Raw genomic sequence first — 17,691 nt, forward strand, 5'->3', positions numbered from 1 at the left:
ACATTAAATACATAAATAATACCAACTAGACTAATGTTAATTTCATATAGAGAATTGAATATCATAGTTGAATTATAAATATTAATAAAAAGAAATAAAAATATATTACGATTGAAAAAGATACTTTATTTTGGATATAAGACGATGCATAGTTAAATAAAGTTGTAATCTAATTTTTAATTTTATATTTTGATTTTAAGAGAGAGAGATAGATATTATTTGGTGTGTGACTTTGTAGAATATTAGTTTACAAAAATCAAAGTCTCAAACTATCAAGGGAGATTAATCTATAATTGATGATTTAACACATTTGCAACATCTTTTTGAAATATTTTAGGGTTTCAATTGAGTTAAGGTTCTATTGGTCTCGTAATTTGAGAACATTAATAGAAATGAAAAAGAAAAATGCACTAATTAAAAGCACTATAAAATTTTCAAAATATAATGTGACACTGTCTCTCATTGATGAACTTCATCAATTTAACTAATGAATGTTTATATCACTTATTTGTGATTAATAACATGACAATTTGTAAGTCAATAGTAAAATTTGTAGTACCCTTAACATCACTAATAAAAAAAATGTACAACCTTTAAAAAATATATAAAAATTTGGGTCTTTAACTATAAAAAATGGGACTTTTTTTCTTAAGAAAATTTTTGTTTTTTGGTGGGGCCTTAGGCCTAGGCCTAACTTGCCTAGGCCTTGAGCCGGCCCTGCCCTCTTTCCAACTCTAAAACTAAAAGCCTTGCACACGATGAAATAACAGTTGTGAGTGTCACCGAGTTAGGCTCAAACCCATAACCTCTCATTCTTTCAAACAATTCCAACGCTTGCTTAGCTTGTCCATCTTGATAATAAATTAATAACGGGAAATCACGGTATTCCAACATGCCACATCCCTCTCAGGCATTTCATCAAACAGGTTTATAGCATACTCAAAAGCGTTGCATTTTGCATACAAGCTCACAAGAGCAACTGACCACAACAATATCATTTGCACAACCAGTTTTTTATCGAGTGGGTATGAATCATCTTACCACAACCAACTCTACCCAATCCACCACAGGCCTTTAGAAGAACACTTGGTAAGTGTAACTATCGGGTTTTAAATATGGATACCGCACTCATACAATTCAAGAGCTTTAATGAATTTGAAGTTTTTGGAGTAAGCAGCCAAAGAGGCCATTCCACAAAGAGATGTCTAATGGGTTATCAATGGTTTGGAAAACAAGCTTTGCAGAATAATAGAAATGGCAAGAAAAGTAAAAGTTGATGAGGATTTTGCAAATGGCAGTGTTGGTTTGTAAGCCTAGAGAGAGTAACCATTGGTGGATAAGCTTGCCTTGCTTGAGTGATTTAGAATCCATGCATGCTATTAATAGCTTTGTGGTTTCCATTCAATTACTATAATAATTAAACTAGTACGGTAAAACAATAAAATTGGAAATGAAACGGAATGAAAAAAAAAAAAAAAAAAGGTTAGGATCTGGCGTAAAGTCTCTTATTTACGGCACCAATCAAGGGACACCACTACTTATATTTAATGAAACATACACACACTCTAGCACACACAATTATAACCCGATCCACTCCATAGTAATTTATAAGATTATTTATTTATATTATTTAAGTAAGTTACTTAATTTATCCCAAACAAACCCTTAAAACTACTTTCTTTCATTATACAACATGTAAATTTTTATTTTATTTTATTTTATATTATACAACCTGTCATTTTTTTTCTGTAAAAAAAAAAAATTACATGTTGTATAATGAAAAAAAGTAGCTTAAAGGTCTGTTTGAGATCCGTTTATTTTACTAAAATTGAAAACGTTTTGCTAAAAGTACTGTAGATAAAAGTAAAAGTTAATTGAAATAGTATAATGGAACTCATTAATAGTACCAAAAAATGCAGTGAGGCTCATGAATAGTAGCAAAAATAAGTTAAATAGTAAAATAAACTGGTTTTTTAAGCTAGAGCCATACACACGCTAAAACTAACTTTTTTCTTTTTCTTTTCGTTTTAAAAGCAACTACATGACATCTTAAAGTGTGGTGGGGGTTTGAAGGTTGTCACTTGAACCCCAATATGACATGATTTTAGGTGTATAGCATTGGCTATCAAATTAAATCCAAATATATAACTGAATTAACAAATAGTGTTATCATTTTTGAGGGTTTTTTTAATAAGACATGCATTTTAAAGGATAATTAAATTCATAGCACTTATATGTTTAAATTTAGGCTAAAATGCATAACTGGCATTCTAATAAATTTTACCACAATTCATTTAAGTCTTCTAATTTTGATTTTATTCATTCTAATCTTCTAAGTTTTAAGTTTATAATTCAACTAAGGCATTTCTGTCAACTTTCGTTAAATAATTTTTTTAAAGAAAAAAAAAAAAAAAACTACATCCTAATGTGTAATATAAATATCACATTGATAGTACCTTCTGTACTCTTTCATTATTGAAAGAGAGTTTTCTTGCTTTTCACTCTAGTTAATTTAATTTCTACTACGCTTGCTTTTCTTTCAAACTCGAGGTAGTTATGTCCATTGATCTACAATACTTGGGATGGGTGAAATGAATTTAATAAAGACTGGAGTTCACTATATGCACTATTTCACACAAACTTAGAGCTTGTTTGGATTGGCCAAAAACTGAGTGATATTACTTAGTTTTTATGATCCATCATCCAAAACTCATGGGTCCCACAAATGAAAGAGTGTTTGGCTTGGTTTTTAACATTTGTTTTCATCACTCAAAAACTCAAAATTTTGAGTTTGGATGATGGAAAATAGAAACAAGATTTTGCTGTTTTCAAAAGTTGAAAACTAAGATTCAGTGGCAAATTTGGTAAATAGAGTGACTTCGTGGGCCCCTTATTAGTGCATTATCAAATCAAAGTCAGGTTGTTGATATTACCGTTGCAAACTCCTTATTTTATTTTCATTTCTCCCCCAAAATTGTTAGCAACACTTTCCCTCTCTCTGCCTCCTCTCACATTTCATCTACTTCATCCCTAGTGAGTTAGCTCCATGATGAACACTCCGTGATAGAAGCACTGAACCATTTCTAAGATGAACACTCCGTGATCAATGAGACCATTTTTGAGGCGAAATTGAATCTTCACTAGCGAGTCCATACCGAGCTCTGTCACCGTGTCCATATCAAGCCCTTTATCATGATCTTCTCCCAAGTGCAATATATCTCTCTCTCTCCCTCTCCATTTTCCATGTCCATTTTCTAATTTGGGTAGTTTTAATTTTTTTTTTTTTCATTAATTTTTGCTAGTATTATACTTTAGATGTGAAAATGGGTTTTTCTCCATGGACTGATGTTGATGACCCTTTTTGTTTATACTAGTAATTACTTGCTCTATGTGACAATTGAAGGACAATAAATTGAAATCTATCCAACTTTTCTATTTGTCCTTACATATCCTTTGTTTGATTCTGTAGAAACGAAAAATGAACTTTTTTTTTTGTTTGTTTGTTTGTTTTCCTCTTTCAATTGACTAAAGTGGACCCTTTTAGCTTCTAATGTAAAGGCTTAAGCTTTATTTCCCCTATCTATTCTCAAAAATCAAATGCCATTGTTGTTTATGGTTCCTACCATAGGTATTGACTTCATTGTTTTTAAATCTTTCTTTCTTGTTTGTTCTTTTATCGATTAGCAAGCCACCATTGCAAATGCCATTATCAGTGTAAGCATCAGTTACTTTGGTATCTCTCGCCCTTGCCAGTCCATTTAAAATAGAGTCCACATGCATTTAGTGCTCTGCTTAAAAAATTTGTGTGCTTGTGCTGTAGTTTATGTGCTTGTGTTGTGTTGAGACATGTTAGTAAAGATGCTAAAATGAGTTAAATGCTTGCTTTACATTACTGATAACATAGATTCCATGTAATTAATTTATGTCAGTGTGGTTCTTATATATATTTGTCCAAAGATGAAGAACTTCATATAATTCCTTTTATAAGCATATAATACTGTTTGGCATATAATTCCAAAGGTGAAAAACTTCATATAATTCCTTTTATAAGCATATGATACTGTTTGGCATATAATTCCTTATATAAGCATATAAGCATATGATCACATGATTAGTCCCCTGCCCCTTATCCCCTACCCCTGCCTGGTAAGTAGTCCAACACATTTATTTCAATAATTTTTCATGATATAATTACCTGTATACAATCACACATCCCCCCCCCCCCCCCCTAGCTTCCAGTCTCAACTAAAGATGAGATGGTTTACACCTCACCCTTTTATTCCACAGTATACCAGTAAAGGATCCAAGTGGTCCATTCATACAACTATTGATATACATATATATTAACATATGCAATTGTGTTGGAAAATTTGTATTAGATGGCACATGAAACTCAGGATGCTAACAACAAAATGTGGCCTCCCCACATTGAACAAATTTTCATTGACATTATAGTGGATGAACTACATAAGGGGAATATAGAACATGGCATTTTTAAGGCTACAACTTGGAAATCAATTACGAAAACCCTAAATGAGCAAACTGTGTAGAGTTTCCTCCCTAAGCAAGTGAAAGATAAGCATAATAGACTCAAGCAAAAATAGAGAAAGTGAGGCCAGCTTTTGAGGCATACTGAGTTGGGGTGGGATGAGACAACCCAAACGGTTAGTGCTTCTGAGGAGGTGTGGGCGTACGTGGTTGCAGTATGTTATATTTACTACCCTAATTCTTTGCATATTTGTTTCTAATTTTCCATTTCGTATTAGTAGGATTTTGATGTACATCTTGTCATTTCAAGGGAATCCTGAAGCACCTATATTAGGGAAGAAAGGATGTCCTAATTATGACAAGCTGAGGCAACTGTTTACCCCTAATACTGCAACCAGTTCCTTTCAAATTTCCTCAAACAAGCCAACCCCAAATAGTGATGAAAAACGTGCCCTGGAGGTGATGAGCTTGAAAAGCTCCGGCCATGGAGGTTTAGAAGGAAAGTTTGATGGTCAGGCATGGAGCACGGTGTGACGTGGGTTGAGGCAGAGAGAGAATGAGAGGGAAACAGGGGCGGCCCTAGACATTTTGGGGCCTAAGGTGAGAACTAAAAATGGGGTCTTTTTTTATACTTATATATTAATTAAATTAATGTTTATTTAATATTTTTATATTATATTTTTCATCATTATTTTCATTTTCTTCTAAATTATTTTGAAGTTCATTATCAAGATTTGTTGTATTGCAAAATTGAACATCATTTTCTTCTAAATTATTTTGGTGAATTTCTTGCTCATTTGTGATATTTTCATCTAAATTTTGTGTTATATTTTGTTTATTACTAATAACAAATTTATTCATTGATCATTTTTGAGACTCAATTAATTTTTTTTTTCTTTTTTTAAGTTTTTCATATCCAGATGCATATTTTCTAGTAGACATTTCTAATCGAACAATATATTTATAAAGACTAAAATAAAAAATAACTTTCAAGTGTAGAGCAAATGAGAAATAGAACCTGATTTATATAAAAAGTATTATTGTAGTTTCACTAAACAATAACAAGTTTTTAGCAATCTCAACTTTTTTAAATTAAAAGAAAAATTAAGCACAGCCATAACACAGCCACTTATTAATAAGACCCACCGACCAAAAAAAAAAAAAAAAAACTTGAAGGCCCAAACTTAACGCCCAGTCCAGGGAGGGTCCAGGCAGCCATAATGATAAACAAAGTTACAAAAGCAGCCAGGGACAGGGAGGGCCCAAATAAACAAAGTTATCTTTAAGTTCTTAACAAATAAAAGCCCAAATATTTATTATAATTTTATACCTGATTCCTGAACCTCCTCAGAACCTGATACGGACACGGTGAGGTGAGCAGTTGAGACTTGAGAGAGGCGGAGAGCAGACAATCAGAGAGAGGCTGAGGCGGAGAACAGACTGGAGACTAGAGAGAGGCGGAGAGCAGAGACTAGAGAGAAAGGTATAATTTTTAGGGTTTTGATTTGTGATTGTTTTGACCGGATTTTTAGTTTATCTGTTTGTTTTTTGGTATCTGAAAACTTTAGCTGGTTTATAATTCTCTTTGTTGATTGTTGTCATTTTGGTTGGTTCTATTTAGAGTTGCAATTTGGTGTTAGTAAATTGCAGTGACATGAATGGCATTCACTGGTGCAGAATAGGCTCACCCAGGATTATAATTCTCTTTGTTGATTGCTATCATTTTGCTTGGAAACTTTCTTATTTCCTTTATTTGGGACATATTTATGTTTGTGGTTTTAGAACTTGTAACTTTGAACTTTGAAACTTGGTTTTTTTTTTTTTAATAGTAATTATTGCCCTTTTATAAGTAATTTGTGTCAAAATTTACTCTCTTTTTCCCCAATGATTCTTTAACATCTATTATGAATTATGATTACTGGTATTTTTTCATATATACATATATAGTCTTACGATCCTTGATCTATAATTGCATCCACGGAACCCTCACACCGTTGCTTATGTTGGATTCCTTCCGATCCCCTTGAACCAAATTTTTTAAGTGATGTCTACTATTTTTGAATCATAATCCGATGAATAAGGAATCTTTCTTTGGCTGCCTAGTTACTAAGAGCAAAGAGATCTTGTTGAAGTTGATGTCTAGATATGACAATTAACAAGTGTGAGATTTCTTTGCAATACATTGTTTGTTTCTAACAATGACTTGTTGGGCTATTTGTTTTCCATGCACGTACTTTTGACAATGTTTTGTTTCGTTAACAATGAATATGTGATAAATTAATGTTCATTTTGGTTATTTTAGAAATTTGCTAATACTCATTTCTATCGTGGACATGTTTCTTAAATGGATGAGACTTGAGTCTATTTTCTAGAATTATTAAAAAGGCTAGGTGTGTGGCTATTGAGTTGGATAAAAATACGGAGAAGCAAACATAGTGCCTGATTCTGTTTCTTTCCTTAGGGAAGTATAATTGCATTATAATGTCTTAAACTTTTGTTGTTGTTGTTGTTGTTGTTCAATATAACACAAGGAGTAAAATTTTTCCTAAATAACCTAATATTAATTATCGAATATTAGGTTAGGTCTTTCTTCCTTCTCAATTCTCACCGGCCACCCCCACGTCAACACACTCACTGTCTTCACTCAGTTGCCATACCCCTCCGCCCCCCCTTTCTATATATCTCTCACACACAAGCACACTATACTATTTTACAATTTATTCAATTGTTATCTAACTTTTTGTTTATTTGCAGTTGAGCTTTGGACAAAGAGGGGAGAAATAAAAACATGTATAAGAAGATGAAAGAAGCTGATGGAGCAGGACCCTTGAGAGGCCAAACAGATACCAAGGATGAAGAAATGGACTTCAAGAAGATTATGAAGGATATTGAGAATATCAGTATGTTTCAATTTTCTCTCACCTTTGTTGCTTTTTTAGTCCTGAAATTGTACCTTCTAACTTCCCCTTTTAATTCACTGCATTAATTTTATATTGAGTTTATTTTTATTTTTATTTATTTTTAATTTTTAATTTTTTAAATTTATAATCTCTTTGTAGCCTAAGATATGCATAATGGAAACTTTTTTTTTTTTTTTTTTCTAGAACAAGATATCAATGTTAAGAATAACATAGATCCCCACCTGCTATTTATGATCATTATTATTATTATTATTATAATTCGTCACTGCCATATGTTGCAGTGTGGGCTTCTGTGTTTAGATATCCATGCAACAGTTTCTGCTTTGTAAAGTTACTTTTTGTCTTGTTAGAGAGCCAAAAGAAATATTTGGTTATCATAACCTTGTAAAGGTTCTCTCTGTGGTTCAAATAGAACGTGTCTCAAGCTGAACAGTATCAACCGTCAAGGTCTCTATTGGGATAATTTGTAGCACATTTGTCTTTTTAATTTCATTTTTCCATTTGCTTGTGACCTAATGTAAGGCAATGCCATTTTTTCAGGCTCCTCACATATGACATGGAAAGAGAGAAAGGAAATGGAGAATAGGAAGGTGATTGCTCTAGGTGGAAAGGTAAGAACTCTTTGCCCTTCTTTCATCTTCACTTTTAGCTCTATTTTGTTTGCAACAAGCAGACGGCCAGGTGGTGAACACTGAAGTGAACTTTTCAATTACTGTGACTGTATTGTATTCATTTAAAGCTTCCTAAATCTCCTTTAAAAACAGCTTACTAAGAAGCAGAGACTACCCCTCAGTGTAGCACGACCCATGATGAAGAAACAAAAGGAAAGAGAGCAGAAAATGCTAGAAGAGGTGATTAATATATTTCATTGGCCTTTTTATCTATAGTTTTTCTGACTGGCAAGACTTTTTGTAGTTTCACTAACTATTTTAGCTTTTAGCGTTTGATTCTTGGACAATTTGGAGGCAAGTCCAGCAGTAGTGATAAAAGATCAATGGGGAGGCGCAAACCTGAAGACAGGGTTTTGAAAGCAAGTGAAGGTCATTTTAGAAATGGTGTACTTGATGTAAAGCATCTGTTACATTCAGCTCCAGCTCCAGCTCCTTCTAGAGGGAGTGATTCAGGTACCCATTTGTTCAGTGATGGGAAAAAGAAAGGAAAGGGAAAGGGAAAGGGAAAGGGGAAGGGAAAGAAGAATGGAGGTAAGAAGGGTGGTGGTAGGAAGCGCCACTAAATGCATGCAAGATGGGAAATATTCACAATGGAAACAAATAGAAGCACTAGTTGTCTACTTTAGATTTTTGTATCATTCTTGGAGCTCAAGCTATGCTAGTAATAACATTGTTCTCTTATTTGTCATTGCTAATGGAAAGGGTTAACTTTATCTTCTCTATCTCTCTCTCTCTCTCTCTCTCTCACCATTGGTTTAAATTTGAGCATTTTCCATTTTCAAATAAATTGTATTGCATAGCATAGATGGAGGAACCATCGATTTATGTCTCTACATATCTCCACTGTATATAAAAACGTGAACGTGATAAATTTCTTTTTTCCACATACTCTCAAGCAAGCCACTCCCGACTCCAATCCATTTAACGAACTTCACATTGGAGAGCTAAAATCCTTGAGAGAGAAAAAAATCGATGCTATGGTAAGGCCTGGAGACTGCTGTACAAAGAGAATGTTGATACCTTGGAACATTTTTTCATCCAATCCCCTGCCGCTGAGTTGAGCAGGTGTTGTTAAATTTGGTTTGGCCTTGTCACTTGCATTAATTTTTGTGTGTAAATACATCGATAGTTGGGGATGAAGTGCTAAGTTTGGAGGACTGAGATCACTATGTCTCAATTGGTTAAGCATTATAAACCCATTTATACTGGGGCTGATAGGGTAGGAAGCAAAAGATTCGCAATCTTTGAGGCCATCATCTGTGACTATTTGTGGATAAGCTAGAGATAATATTTTACATGGAGGCTTTTAAATACCTCTCTGCCAACTTGCAAGACAAGTTAAATAAGGCATATCTAGATCATTAGTCTATCTGGTGAGATTCTAGGGGTGAACAAACATCCGATATAGCATCATTGAAAGCTAATTCTTTTGGGTCAAGTGAGTTGAATTTTCGAAATTGATTGATTGAACTAGCCAATTCTTTTGGGTCGAGGGAGTTGAATTGTCGAAATTGATTGATTGAACCCATATCGTAGTAGGTCAAATCTATGTTGTGTTGTCGATTACCACCATCATTAAAGAGCTAACAATGGTTGTGGGAGGCCGAATATAGCATCCTTGTATATCCTCGTGTTGTTGTCGTCCCTTCTACTGCATCTTTGTTAGACGTGGCAAAACGGGCAGGTCGGGTTAGGTTGCGGGTTGGGTTGACTTGTATTTTTCAAACAAGTCTTGACTCTTGACAGCCTTGTGTAATGTGTTGTCTTGTCCCATGTCAAGCAGTGAAGCTCATATTAGTTGTGATGAAGCTCAAATAGTCATTCTCTCATATAATGTCTTGACAACAGTTTTAATTGTTTATAACTTTATATCTATAATATATTGATTATTAGTTTTGGTACTTTGTGCTTTATGCACCTACTATCAGGACGTAATTTAAATATTTTTTTAACAAATTTTTTTTAATGGGTCAGGTTGACCCGTAAAAAAGGTCGAATCACGAGTCAACCCATTTTTGCTTTGGGTAAAAAAAAGGGGTTCGAGTCAGGTATTTTTCGGCTCGGGTCAGGTCAGAAAATTCTTACCCATATTTCCATGTCTAATCTTTGTCCCTTGCTTTGAATTGTCGTGCATCATTGTGCTTCCTTTTTTTCCTCACCAATGTCATCTTGATCCCTCACTTGAAAACCAACCAATTGACTTTGACTAATGACTCAAAACAAAATTGTGGTTGGAAATTCTTTACTTCTTGATTGTTGGTTCAAGACTAATGAAATTTGATAACGTTGGTATTAATAAAAATTGTGTTAAAGGGAAAAAAAAAAAGTAAAGAAAAAAAAAAAAAAGAAACAAAGAAGGGGTAATGGATTATGAAAAATTGCGTTAATAAAAAAAAAAAAAAAATTATTCTCTCAAGCATGTACAATCCCTCCGTGGCATACATATTAGGTTATTATAGGGAGAAATTCCTTAGAGTGGACCTAAAATGTTGGCAAGTGGTTTTGAACCCAAGATCCTTAGAACCATTTAAAGTGTGATGAAACCCACAACTTATCGGAGTTTTTAGTTTATTTTTGCTACTATTTATGAGTCTCATTACACTTTTTGATACTATATTATGGGTCTCACTGTACCATTCAACTAGTTTTTAGTTTTTTCTATAGTATTTTCAGTAAAAAGTTTTCAATTTCAGATAAATAAGTTGTTCTCAAACGGACGTGAGGTTTAGCCTCAAACATAATTTTTGAAAAACTATATCATTTTTAGCTAAAATTATATTCAATACAAATATCATTAAATGGTGATAAACAGTTACAATTACATTAAAAAGATCATAAATGTTATGCACTAAAGTCAAAATTAACTTAAAACAACTTTAAAAAGTGTAATTTTTATTGTAGTCATGAAATTAGTTTAAATTGAATCAAGTCATTTAGGTGCCCTCCTCTACTATCTACTGATAAATAAAAGAACCATTTCCCACACCACCCCCCACCAAAAAAAAAAAAAAAAAAAAAAACCAAAAACAGAAACAAGGATATTTACGTCATTTTACTTGCAACTTATTTGTGTTTTGTTTTAATTTTATTTATTTATTAAAATATACTACTGATTATTTATACTGTTAGTCGTTAACTATTACTCTTTAACAGAGGAAGAAAGAAATAGAGAAATAGTTTAAAGTCCTAAAATTGAAAAGAACACAGACAGGATAGAAAAGCGGTGGTTTGGTTTTGGTTTTGGTTTTGGTTTTTGGTTTTGGCGTTCAATCGAGAAAGACAGGCATGGACGAACTTGAATTCCGAAAGCTTCTTGATCTCTTCCCTGTAGTCCGATCTCGCGATTACCATGTACGTCTGCCTCTCTCTCTCTCTCCTTTTCTTTATATCTACTTTTCATTCATTCCCACTTTCAAATCTTCAATCTACCATAATACTCAAAACCCATATCTCCATTGAATTTTTCTGAAACAATATTTGTATATATATTTTTTAATTAAAATATCAGGCAGAATCAGAGGCGTCAAGAGAGTCAACCTCTAAGTCAATGCAGAATGAGGCGGTATGATTCGACTCTATACTATATTATCGTGTGTTTATGTATTGAGTGTTAATAATTGATGTTTTTGAGTTCACAACAGGTAAAGGAATGGCAGAGTGCATGGGATGAGGGAGATACAAAAGAAGTTGAGAATCAAGGAACTAGTGTGCATGATGGTATGTCATACTATTGTATTTAATTTTTTTCATATATCTTATAATGATTTTTTTGGTTAGCTATTTTGCTTTTTTTTTTCTACCTAGTTTATCATTGGGATTTATGTCTTGCTCTTTAGTTTGACCCATTTTATCTTAGAAATTACCAGCATGGTGAATGCTTCTTTTTTTTTTGCAAATGATATAGTTGAGTGGATGAAATTGAAGGTGGTGTTAATTAAAGTTAGAAATTTGGAGAGACGCTTTGGAAATTTTATTATTATTTTTATATGGCATAGGATTAGTTGCACGTCGCAAAGCATATTGTAAACCAATCCTCACTGTCAATCAAACTCTTGCGAGTAACTGACTGCACTTGTCAGAACCCATTACTGGGTAATCTAGGGGTTTTTCACTCTTGATGGGCTAAGCTATTTATCCTCAGGATGCACCTTTAGGATGCAAGGACTAAAGAGAGTACATGGAAAGATATGAGGTCTATAATACTTGATGATAGTCAAGAGATACCAAAGAGTGAGAGTTTTCGATAGTTTGGATCAATAATTTATAAAGATGGCGAGATTGAACTATTGAAGAGAGTGTGAATCATAGGATAAGAGCAGTGTGCAAGAACTAGGGAAGTGCGTTAGGAGTATTGTGTAATTGTAGAATACATATTAAGTTAAGGGGACAATTTTATAAGGCCAACTATGCTTTATGGTACTAAATGTTGGGTTATTAAGAAGCAACACATTAATATAATGAGTGTAGCCGAAATGAGAATGTTAAGATGGATAAGTGGTAATACAAGGAAGGAAAGGATACAAAATCAGGAAATTCACTTAGAGATAGGGCCATGGCCATGGGGGTGAGTGGGTGACCCCTACTGATAAAAAGATGAGGGAGATTTGTTTGAGATGGTTTGGTCATATGCAAACTGCAAAGGAGAGCAATCAATCAACCAATGGGGAAGAGTGAGTAGTTCAATTTGTGAAAATGAGAAAAGGTAGAGGAAGGCCTAAATAATATTAGTAGAAATAGTAAAAAATGACATGTTAAATAAGGAGGCAACAAAGAGTATGAATTTGGAATTCGGCTTGGATAAATTGGTGGAAAAGAATAAATGTGGCTGACCCCGACTATTCTATTAAGGATTCATAGCTGACCAATTTTGGGACAAAGGCTTGTTGTTGTTGAATTGGGATTGGACCTCATTGCTTGCCCACCTTTACGATTCTGTCTCTTCTCCATTGTGTGATCATGAGTTTCTCAAGGAAAAATATGTACTTGCTTGGAGACCTTTGAAAAGTTTCACCTGGTGGGTATGTTGAATTTGCACTTTTCTTGTGTAGCCTTTATTCCAAATTGACATACTCATTTATGAAAAGCACATTGCACCTTGCTGTGGTTATCAGGTTTTTGAAATTGGAATCAAATACAGTTATGTGCCACTGGACAGATTGGAAAGAAGTTCTGTATTATTGTATTTATAGTTATTTCTTGACTTATGTTTCTTCTTCTCTACATCTATGGTTAACTTTTTACTTTTTAAGTTCTATATCATTAATTAAATAGTGCGCAGTGGCATGGTTCAAATTAGTTTACTAAGATGCATTTCCACTTATATCTTGTATTTTATTATGAAAGTTAAATTGTCATGCTAACATGAACTTGTGCTAACAGATGCATTTTGGGAGAAGCTAAAGTCAGCAGCTGAAAGGAAGGTATGCTGCACTCATAATCTTGCCATTTCTAATATTTTGAATTACCAACACGATCTAATGTGTGAAATTTGTTGACCATGATTGCTGGAATATTTCATATTTTGGATAGGTAAAACGTAATTTTTCTATTTCAAACTCAGTAAATCCAACTCATATTTTTTTTAGGTAAAACCTAATTTTGCTTTTTAGCCTTTATAAGATTTTGAATTCTCCTGTCAGGTGACTTGGATAAATGGAGATCTATGAAACTGAGAAGAAATAGAAAAGGGATTGAACTCATTTCTTTGCATCATTTTGTCCTTTTTTTTTTTTGTGTGTTTTTTGGGTTGAGTGAGGGTGGGAGGAAGAGGAGGGAGAACAATTCAACTTAAATAGTGTTTATGCTCACAAAAGTTGGTGATACTGAGAAAGCATGACAAATCTACAACTGATCAATTGTACTCAAAGAATACTTCTTTTTATGGTTAACTTTTTGTGTTTGCATTTTTTAATTTGTTATTATTATGTTTGAATCTCATTTATACAATTAAAAAAAGGTAAAGTTTCCACCACTCTCACTTTACACCTGCTTTTGCTCATCTATTGTAACATTGTCCTTCTGTTGTGTTGGTAGTTGTTGTGATTTAAGTTTTGATCATTTTGTGGTTATTCTACATTGTATAGGTTTTTCTTTGTTTACATCCACTTTGATGCTTACTCCAATATAAAATACAGGCCATGAGTCCCCATATTCTGGTGGATATCCAAATATTTATGATATAGTAATTTGAGATCTTAAAATGCAATTCTGTCCTGCAGTTATTTGTAACTTTTTAATAGCTGAACTCCTGTCCACTATAATACATTTCTTAAACCTTTGGAACCTCGTCATAGCCATCTGATGACAAATTTGCATATAGTGGACATCACTAGTTATACAATATACACAGGTTGAAGAGTGTTTTCTGAAGCTCAATGTTATAGGGATTGGTTTTGCTGTCTTCTTAGCTTGCTTTTTTGGTTACTCCTTATTTCGTAAATGTTAGAAAGGGAAGTGATTTATAAGAGAAAAGAGTAGGTTAACCAAGATTAGAGTGACCATGCTATATGGGGGAGTTGTTCACCAATCAAAATTAACAGTGTTGACTGAAGTGTCATACTTTGAAATGGTGATTTTCTGGAGTTTTGAGTTGGTATGATGTGTAAGTGGAACTACAGTGCTGTTGAATGGAATTTTCAGGGTACTTAGAAGTTAGAACAGTTTCGTTGATCCATATCACTTATGTTGAAAATTTTGGAGAGAGAGAGAGAGAGAGAGAGAGAGAGGAGAGGGAATGGCAATCCTTTTTATTATTATTATTATTATTATTTATTTTGGATGCTATGAAAATAAAAGAAAGCAGAGAGAAGTAGGTATTGCCCCCCCCTCTTGTTTGGTTGTTTATGTAAATTGACTGGGCGGGAAGTGATAGACATTGTTGAAGTTTAACAAATTGTTAACAGTAAAAAGGCTAGTACAAAAAAAATTCGTTAAAGGCATATCCTATCCTTCCTAATTCCCTCAATTTGAAAAAAAAGAAAAAGAAAAAAAGAGGAGATTTGAGGGTGGTAAGATACTCCTCCAAATCCTCTCAAAACCTTTCTCCCTCCCTTCTAAGAGAGAACCAAACAGGGAGTGTAACCCCCCACTCTTCTCTCCTATCCTCTCCTCGCTCCCATCCAAAGTATACTGTTGTAATCAAACTAACATTGCTTTCTTGAAGATCTAAATACCATTCTTTCCATAAGCTGCCTTTAATTCATTAAGTGGCTCTGTTACTGAAATTTTTTTCTCACAGAAAAGATGGCTTTAAGTGCTTAGCTAATACACATTATCTTCCATTGTCTATTCACTAAGTTTTTTTGAATGATTAAATGTTTGTTTTAGTATCCAGATCTTGTAGAGCAAGCGAGAAGCTGATTGATTACTATTTGTTCTGTTTTCATTGAACTTTTTTTATTTATCTCAACTTGATCATCAAAGTACAAACACTGCATTTTTTTGGTGGCTTTTACTTGTAAAAATAAGTTATTTTCTATGTATATATGTACCAATTTCAGCCATTGATTGGAAACTTTTGATGCTGTTAGTGATGCCTTATTTAGAATTGGACTCATGTTTTGTTCCATATTAAAGGGGGAGATTATAATACGATATTTTCTTCTGTATCACAGCAAATATTTTTGGGAAGGTCTGTGGAAGATTTGAATTTTTTTTTTTTGGGGGGGGGGGGGGGGGGGGAATATTTCACTATATCCTCATTAATAAAATGGAAACGTTAAAAATTAAAATGAAGTTATTAAACCTAAACTATTATCTGAGTTGTAATGTTCCCCTGGAAGTTCAAAACTGGGCAATTAAGCTTTCAATGTCCTTGAAAATTCCAAATAGCCCCGTTATCATTTCAATTACTCTTAATTTAAGAGGCATTTTTTGCATGTGCATATGGAATTGTGAATCATCAAGTTTCTAGACACAAAAGTTCCTTCGTGCATTTAGGCAAGGGACTTTGAATTTTTGATTGACATTAAAGGGTGATTGCTCAGTTTTGAAATTTAAGGGGATATTGCAATTCGAATGATAATTTAGGGTGGAAAAAGAAATTTATTCAAAAAGAAGAAAAAGGGCAAATGCACAATGAAGATATGAGGGATGAAAGGGAAACTAACAATTTTCAATTGGTGCTTATTTGATTTATAGGTTGGGGCAGTAGAAGCCGAGAGGTTTTGCAAGGCTTTTCAACGAATTCATAGTAAACTTGTAAGTCATATACATGTACTGAATTCTCCAATAAAATTTTCTCTTTCTGTTGTTAATGGAATGAAAATTTCTTTTCCTATTGTTTCCAGGTGCATGAAGAACTGAGTTTAGATGCTGCTCGGAGCTTTTTAAACTCGTCATAGAGTTCTGAAGAATGGTTTCATGCATGCATTCTTCATTTTCTAGTCCCTTGAGTACAAGAGTGTCAGTTTGGAAGAGACATTGTTGTCTTGGAAATGTTTGGGGTTTGGATTAAGTTATTATGTGTAACAATCAATTATGAAATTAATTTTGAAAAACTGAATTGTTCATAGAAAGTGTCGTGCCAATAGCTTTTGATGTAGTCTTCAGTTTCTTAAAAAAAATTAATGTTCTGCATTTTCTCTTTTGGTGAAAATATATATTGCACAAATAAGAGTTGCAGCACAATGCATAAACTACACTTTGAAAACAGAAAGCATCAGCCCCTCACCAAGCCAAGCAAAAATCAATATGAGGCAGAACAACCGTACTCTATACTCTCAACGGCTGTTTGGCTTGCTGAATCTTGATTTTCATAGAAGTACAAATTCTCAGATTGACATTCTCACATTCGAAATGATTGTTACAAGTTACAACTCTGTTGTTTTCCTTAGAATATAACATTTCTCATTTCTGCATTTGGTTATTTTAGAATATTCCCTTGAATGTCAGAATTTCTCAATTCAGTCACTTCAGTCCATTTGGTCCGTTTTGGTCCACTTTGGTCAACTTCAATCCACTTCAATGAAAGCTGAAATGTTTTTTGCATCTATATTCTAGACTCCACATCTGCCCAACGACACAATTGGCTAACGTTTCCACGTTAAATCAAACTCATTGGTAATTCAGCTCTTCTCGTATTAGATTTCTTTCTTTTTTTGTCTCTTCCTCTCCCAGAATTTAAAACCCACTGATTGAATTCAACCATGAACTATCCTCACGTTTCTTCTTCTTCTTAGCAGCATCTGATGCTTTCCCATGTTTTCAACTTTCCATTTTAACTCAACATTACTACTCTCTTCTTTTTTCCCATCTCAAGTGCAACTAGCTCTTCCACCTTGGAATTTTTACAGCTTTCAACCTTTAATTTTTTGAGCAAAGCTTGCAATGGTTGAGAAGAACACATGAACAAAATTGATCAGAACATCACTAATGCAGCGAGAGGCGGCATGTGTTGAGGTTTCATCAAAAAGAGATCAAACCATATAAATTCTTATTTTTCAATCCATATAAGGGTGCATTTGTATAAGCTGGTGCAAAATAGTGTTTTGGGTTTAAAATGAGCTTTTGTAAAAAAAAACTATGAGAAGTTGCTGTTGTGAATCAGAGTTTTGGGTTTTAAAAATGCTCTTTTAGGCTTCCAAAACGCTTAACCAAATGGACCCTAAATC

The 17,691-nt window shown here is 33.6% G+C and overlaps 2 protein-coding genes and 1 pseudogene across 4 annotated transcripts in view; 2 read left to right on the plus strand and 1 right to left on the minus strand.

Annotated features, from left to right (window-relative positions):
* Positions 1-8,802, plus strand: part of LOC126723582 (probable F-box protein At1g44080) — a 35,867-nt gene extending 27,065 nt beyond the window's left edge. For 2 of the 3 annotated variants that reach the window (XM_050427170.1, XM_050427162.1), the window contains 4 exons: positions 7,243-7,388; positions 7,950-8,020; positions 8,174-8,260; positions 8,350-8,802. In XM_050427170.1, coding sequence (XP_050283127.1) covers positions 7,277-7,388; positions 7,950-8,020; positions 8,174-8,260; positions 8,350-8,643 — 564 coding nt within the window. In that variant the 5' untranslated portion in view covers positions 7,243-7,276 and the 3' untranslated portion in view covers positions 8,644-8,802. Of the gene's footprint in view, positions 1-5,804; positions 5,972-7,242; positions 7,389-7,949; positions 8,021-8,173; positions 8,261-8,349 lie in introns of those variants that run through there. The other variant, XM_050427154.1, reaches the window with a different exon arrangement.
* On the minus strand, positions 271-1,441 carry LOC126723611 (pentatricopeptide repeat-containing protein At5g27110-like; annotated as a pseudogene).
* A 2,420-nt stretch (positions 8,803-11,222) lies between the features above and the next one.
* LOC126723616 (uncharacterized) lies at positions 11,223-16,596 on the plus strand. Its single transcript, XM_050427206.1, has 6 exons — positions 11,223-11,431; positions 11,589-11,642; positions 11,722-11,797; positions 13,460-13,500; positions 16,220-16,279; positions 16,369-16,596. The coding sequence occupies exons 1-6, from the start codon at positions 11,366-11,368 to the stop codon at positions 16,420-16,422; spliced, it is 351 nt and encodes a 116-aa protein (XP_050283163.1). The 5' UTR covers positions 11,223-11,365; the 3' UTR covers positions 16,423-16,596.
* Positions 16,597-17,691: the final 1,095 nt, after the last annotated feature.

The sequence above is a fragment of the Quercus robur genome, chromosome 1, assembly GCF_932294415.1.
Source record: "Quercus robur chromosome 1, dhQueRobu3.1, whole genome shotgun sequence".
NCBI classification, from domain to species: domain Eukaryota; kingdom Viridiplantae; phylum Streptophyta; class Magnoliopsida; order Fagales; family Fagaceae; genus Quercus; species Quercus robur.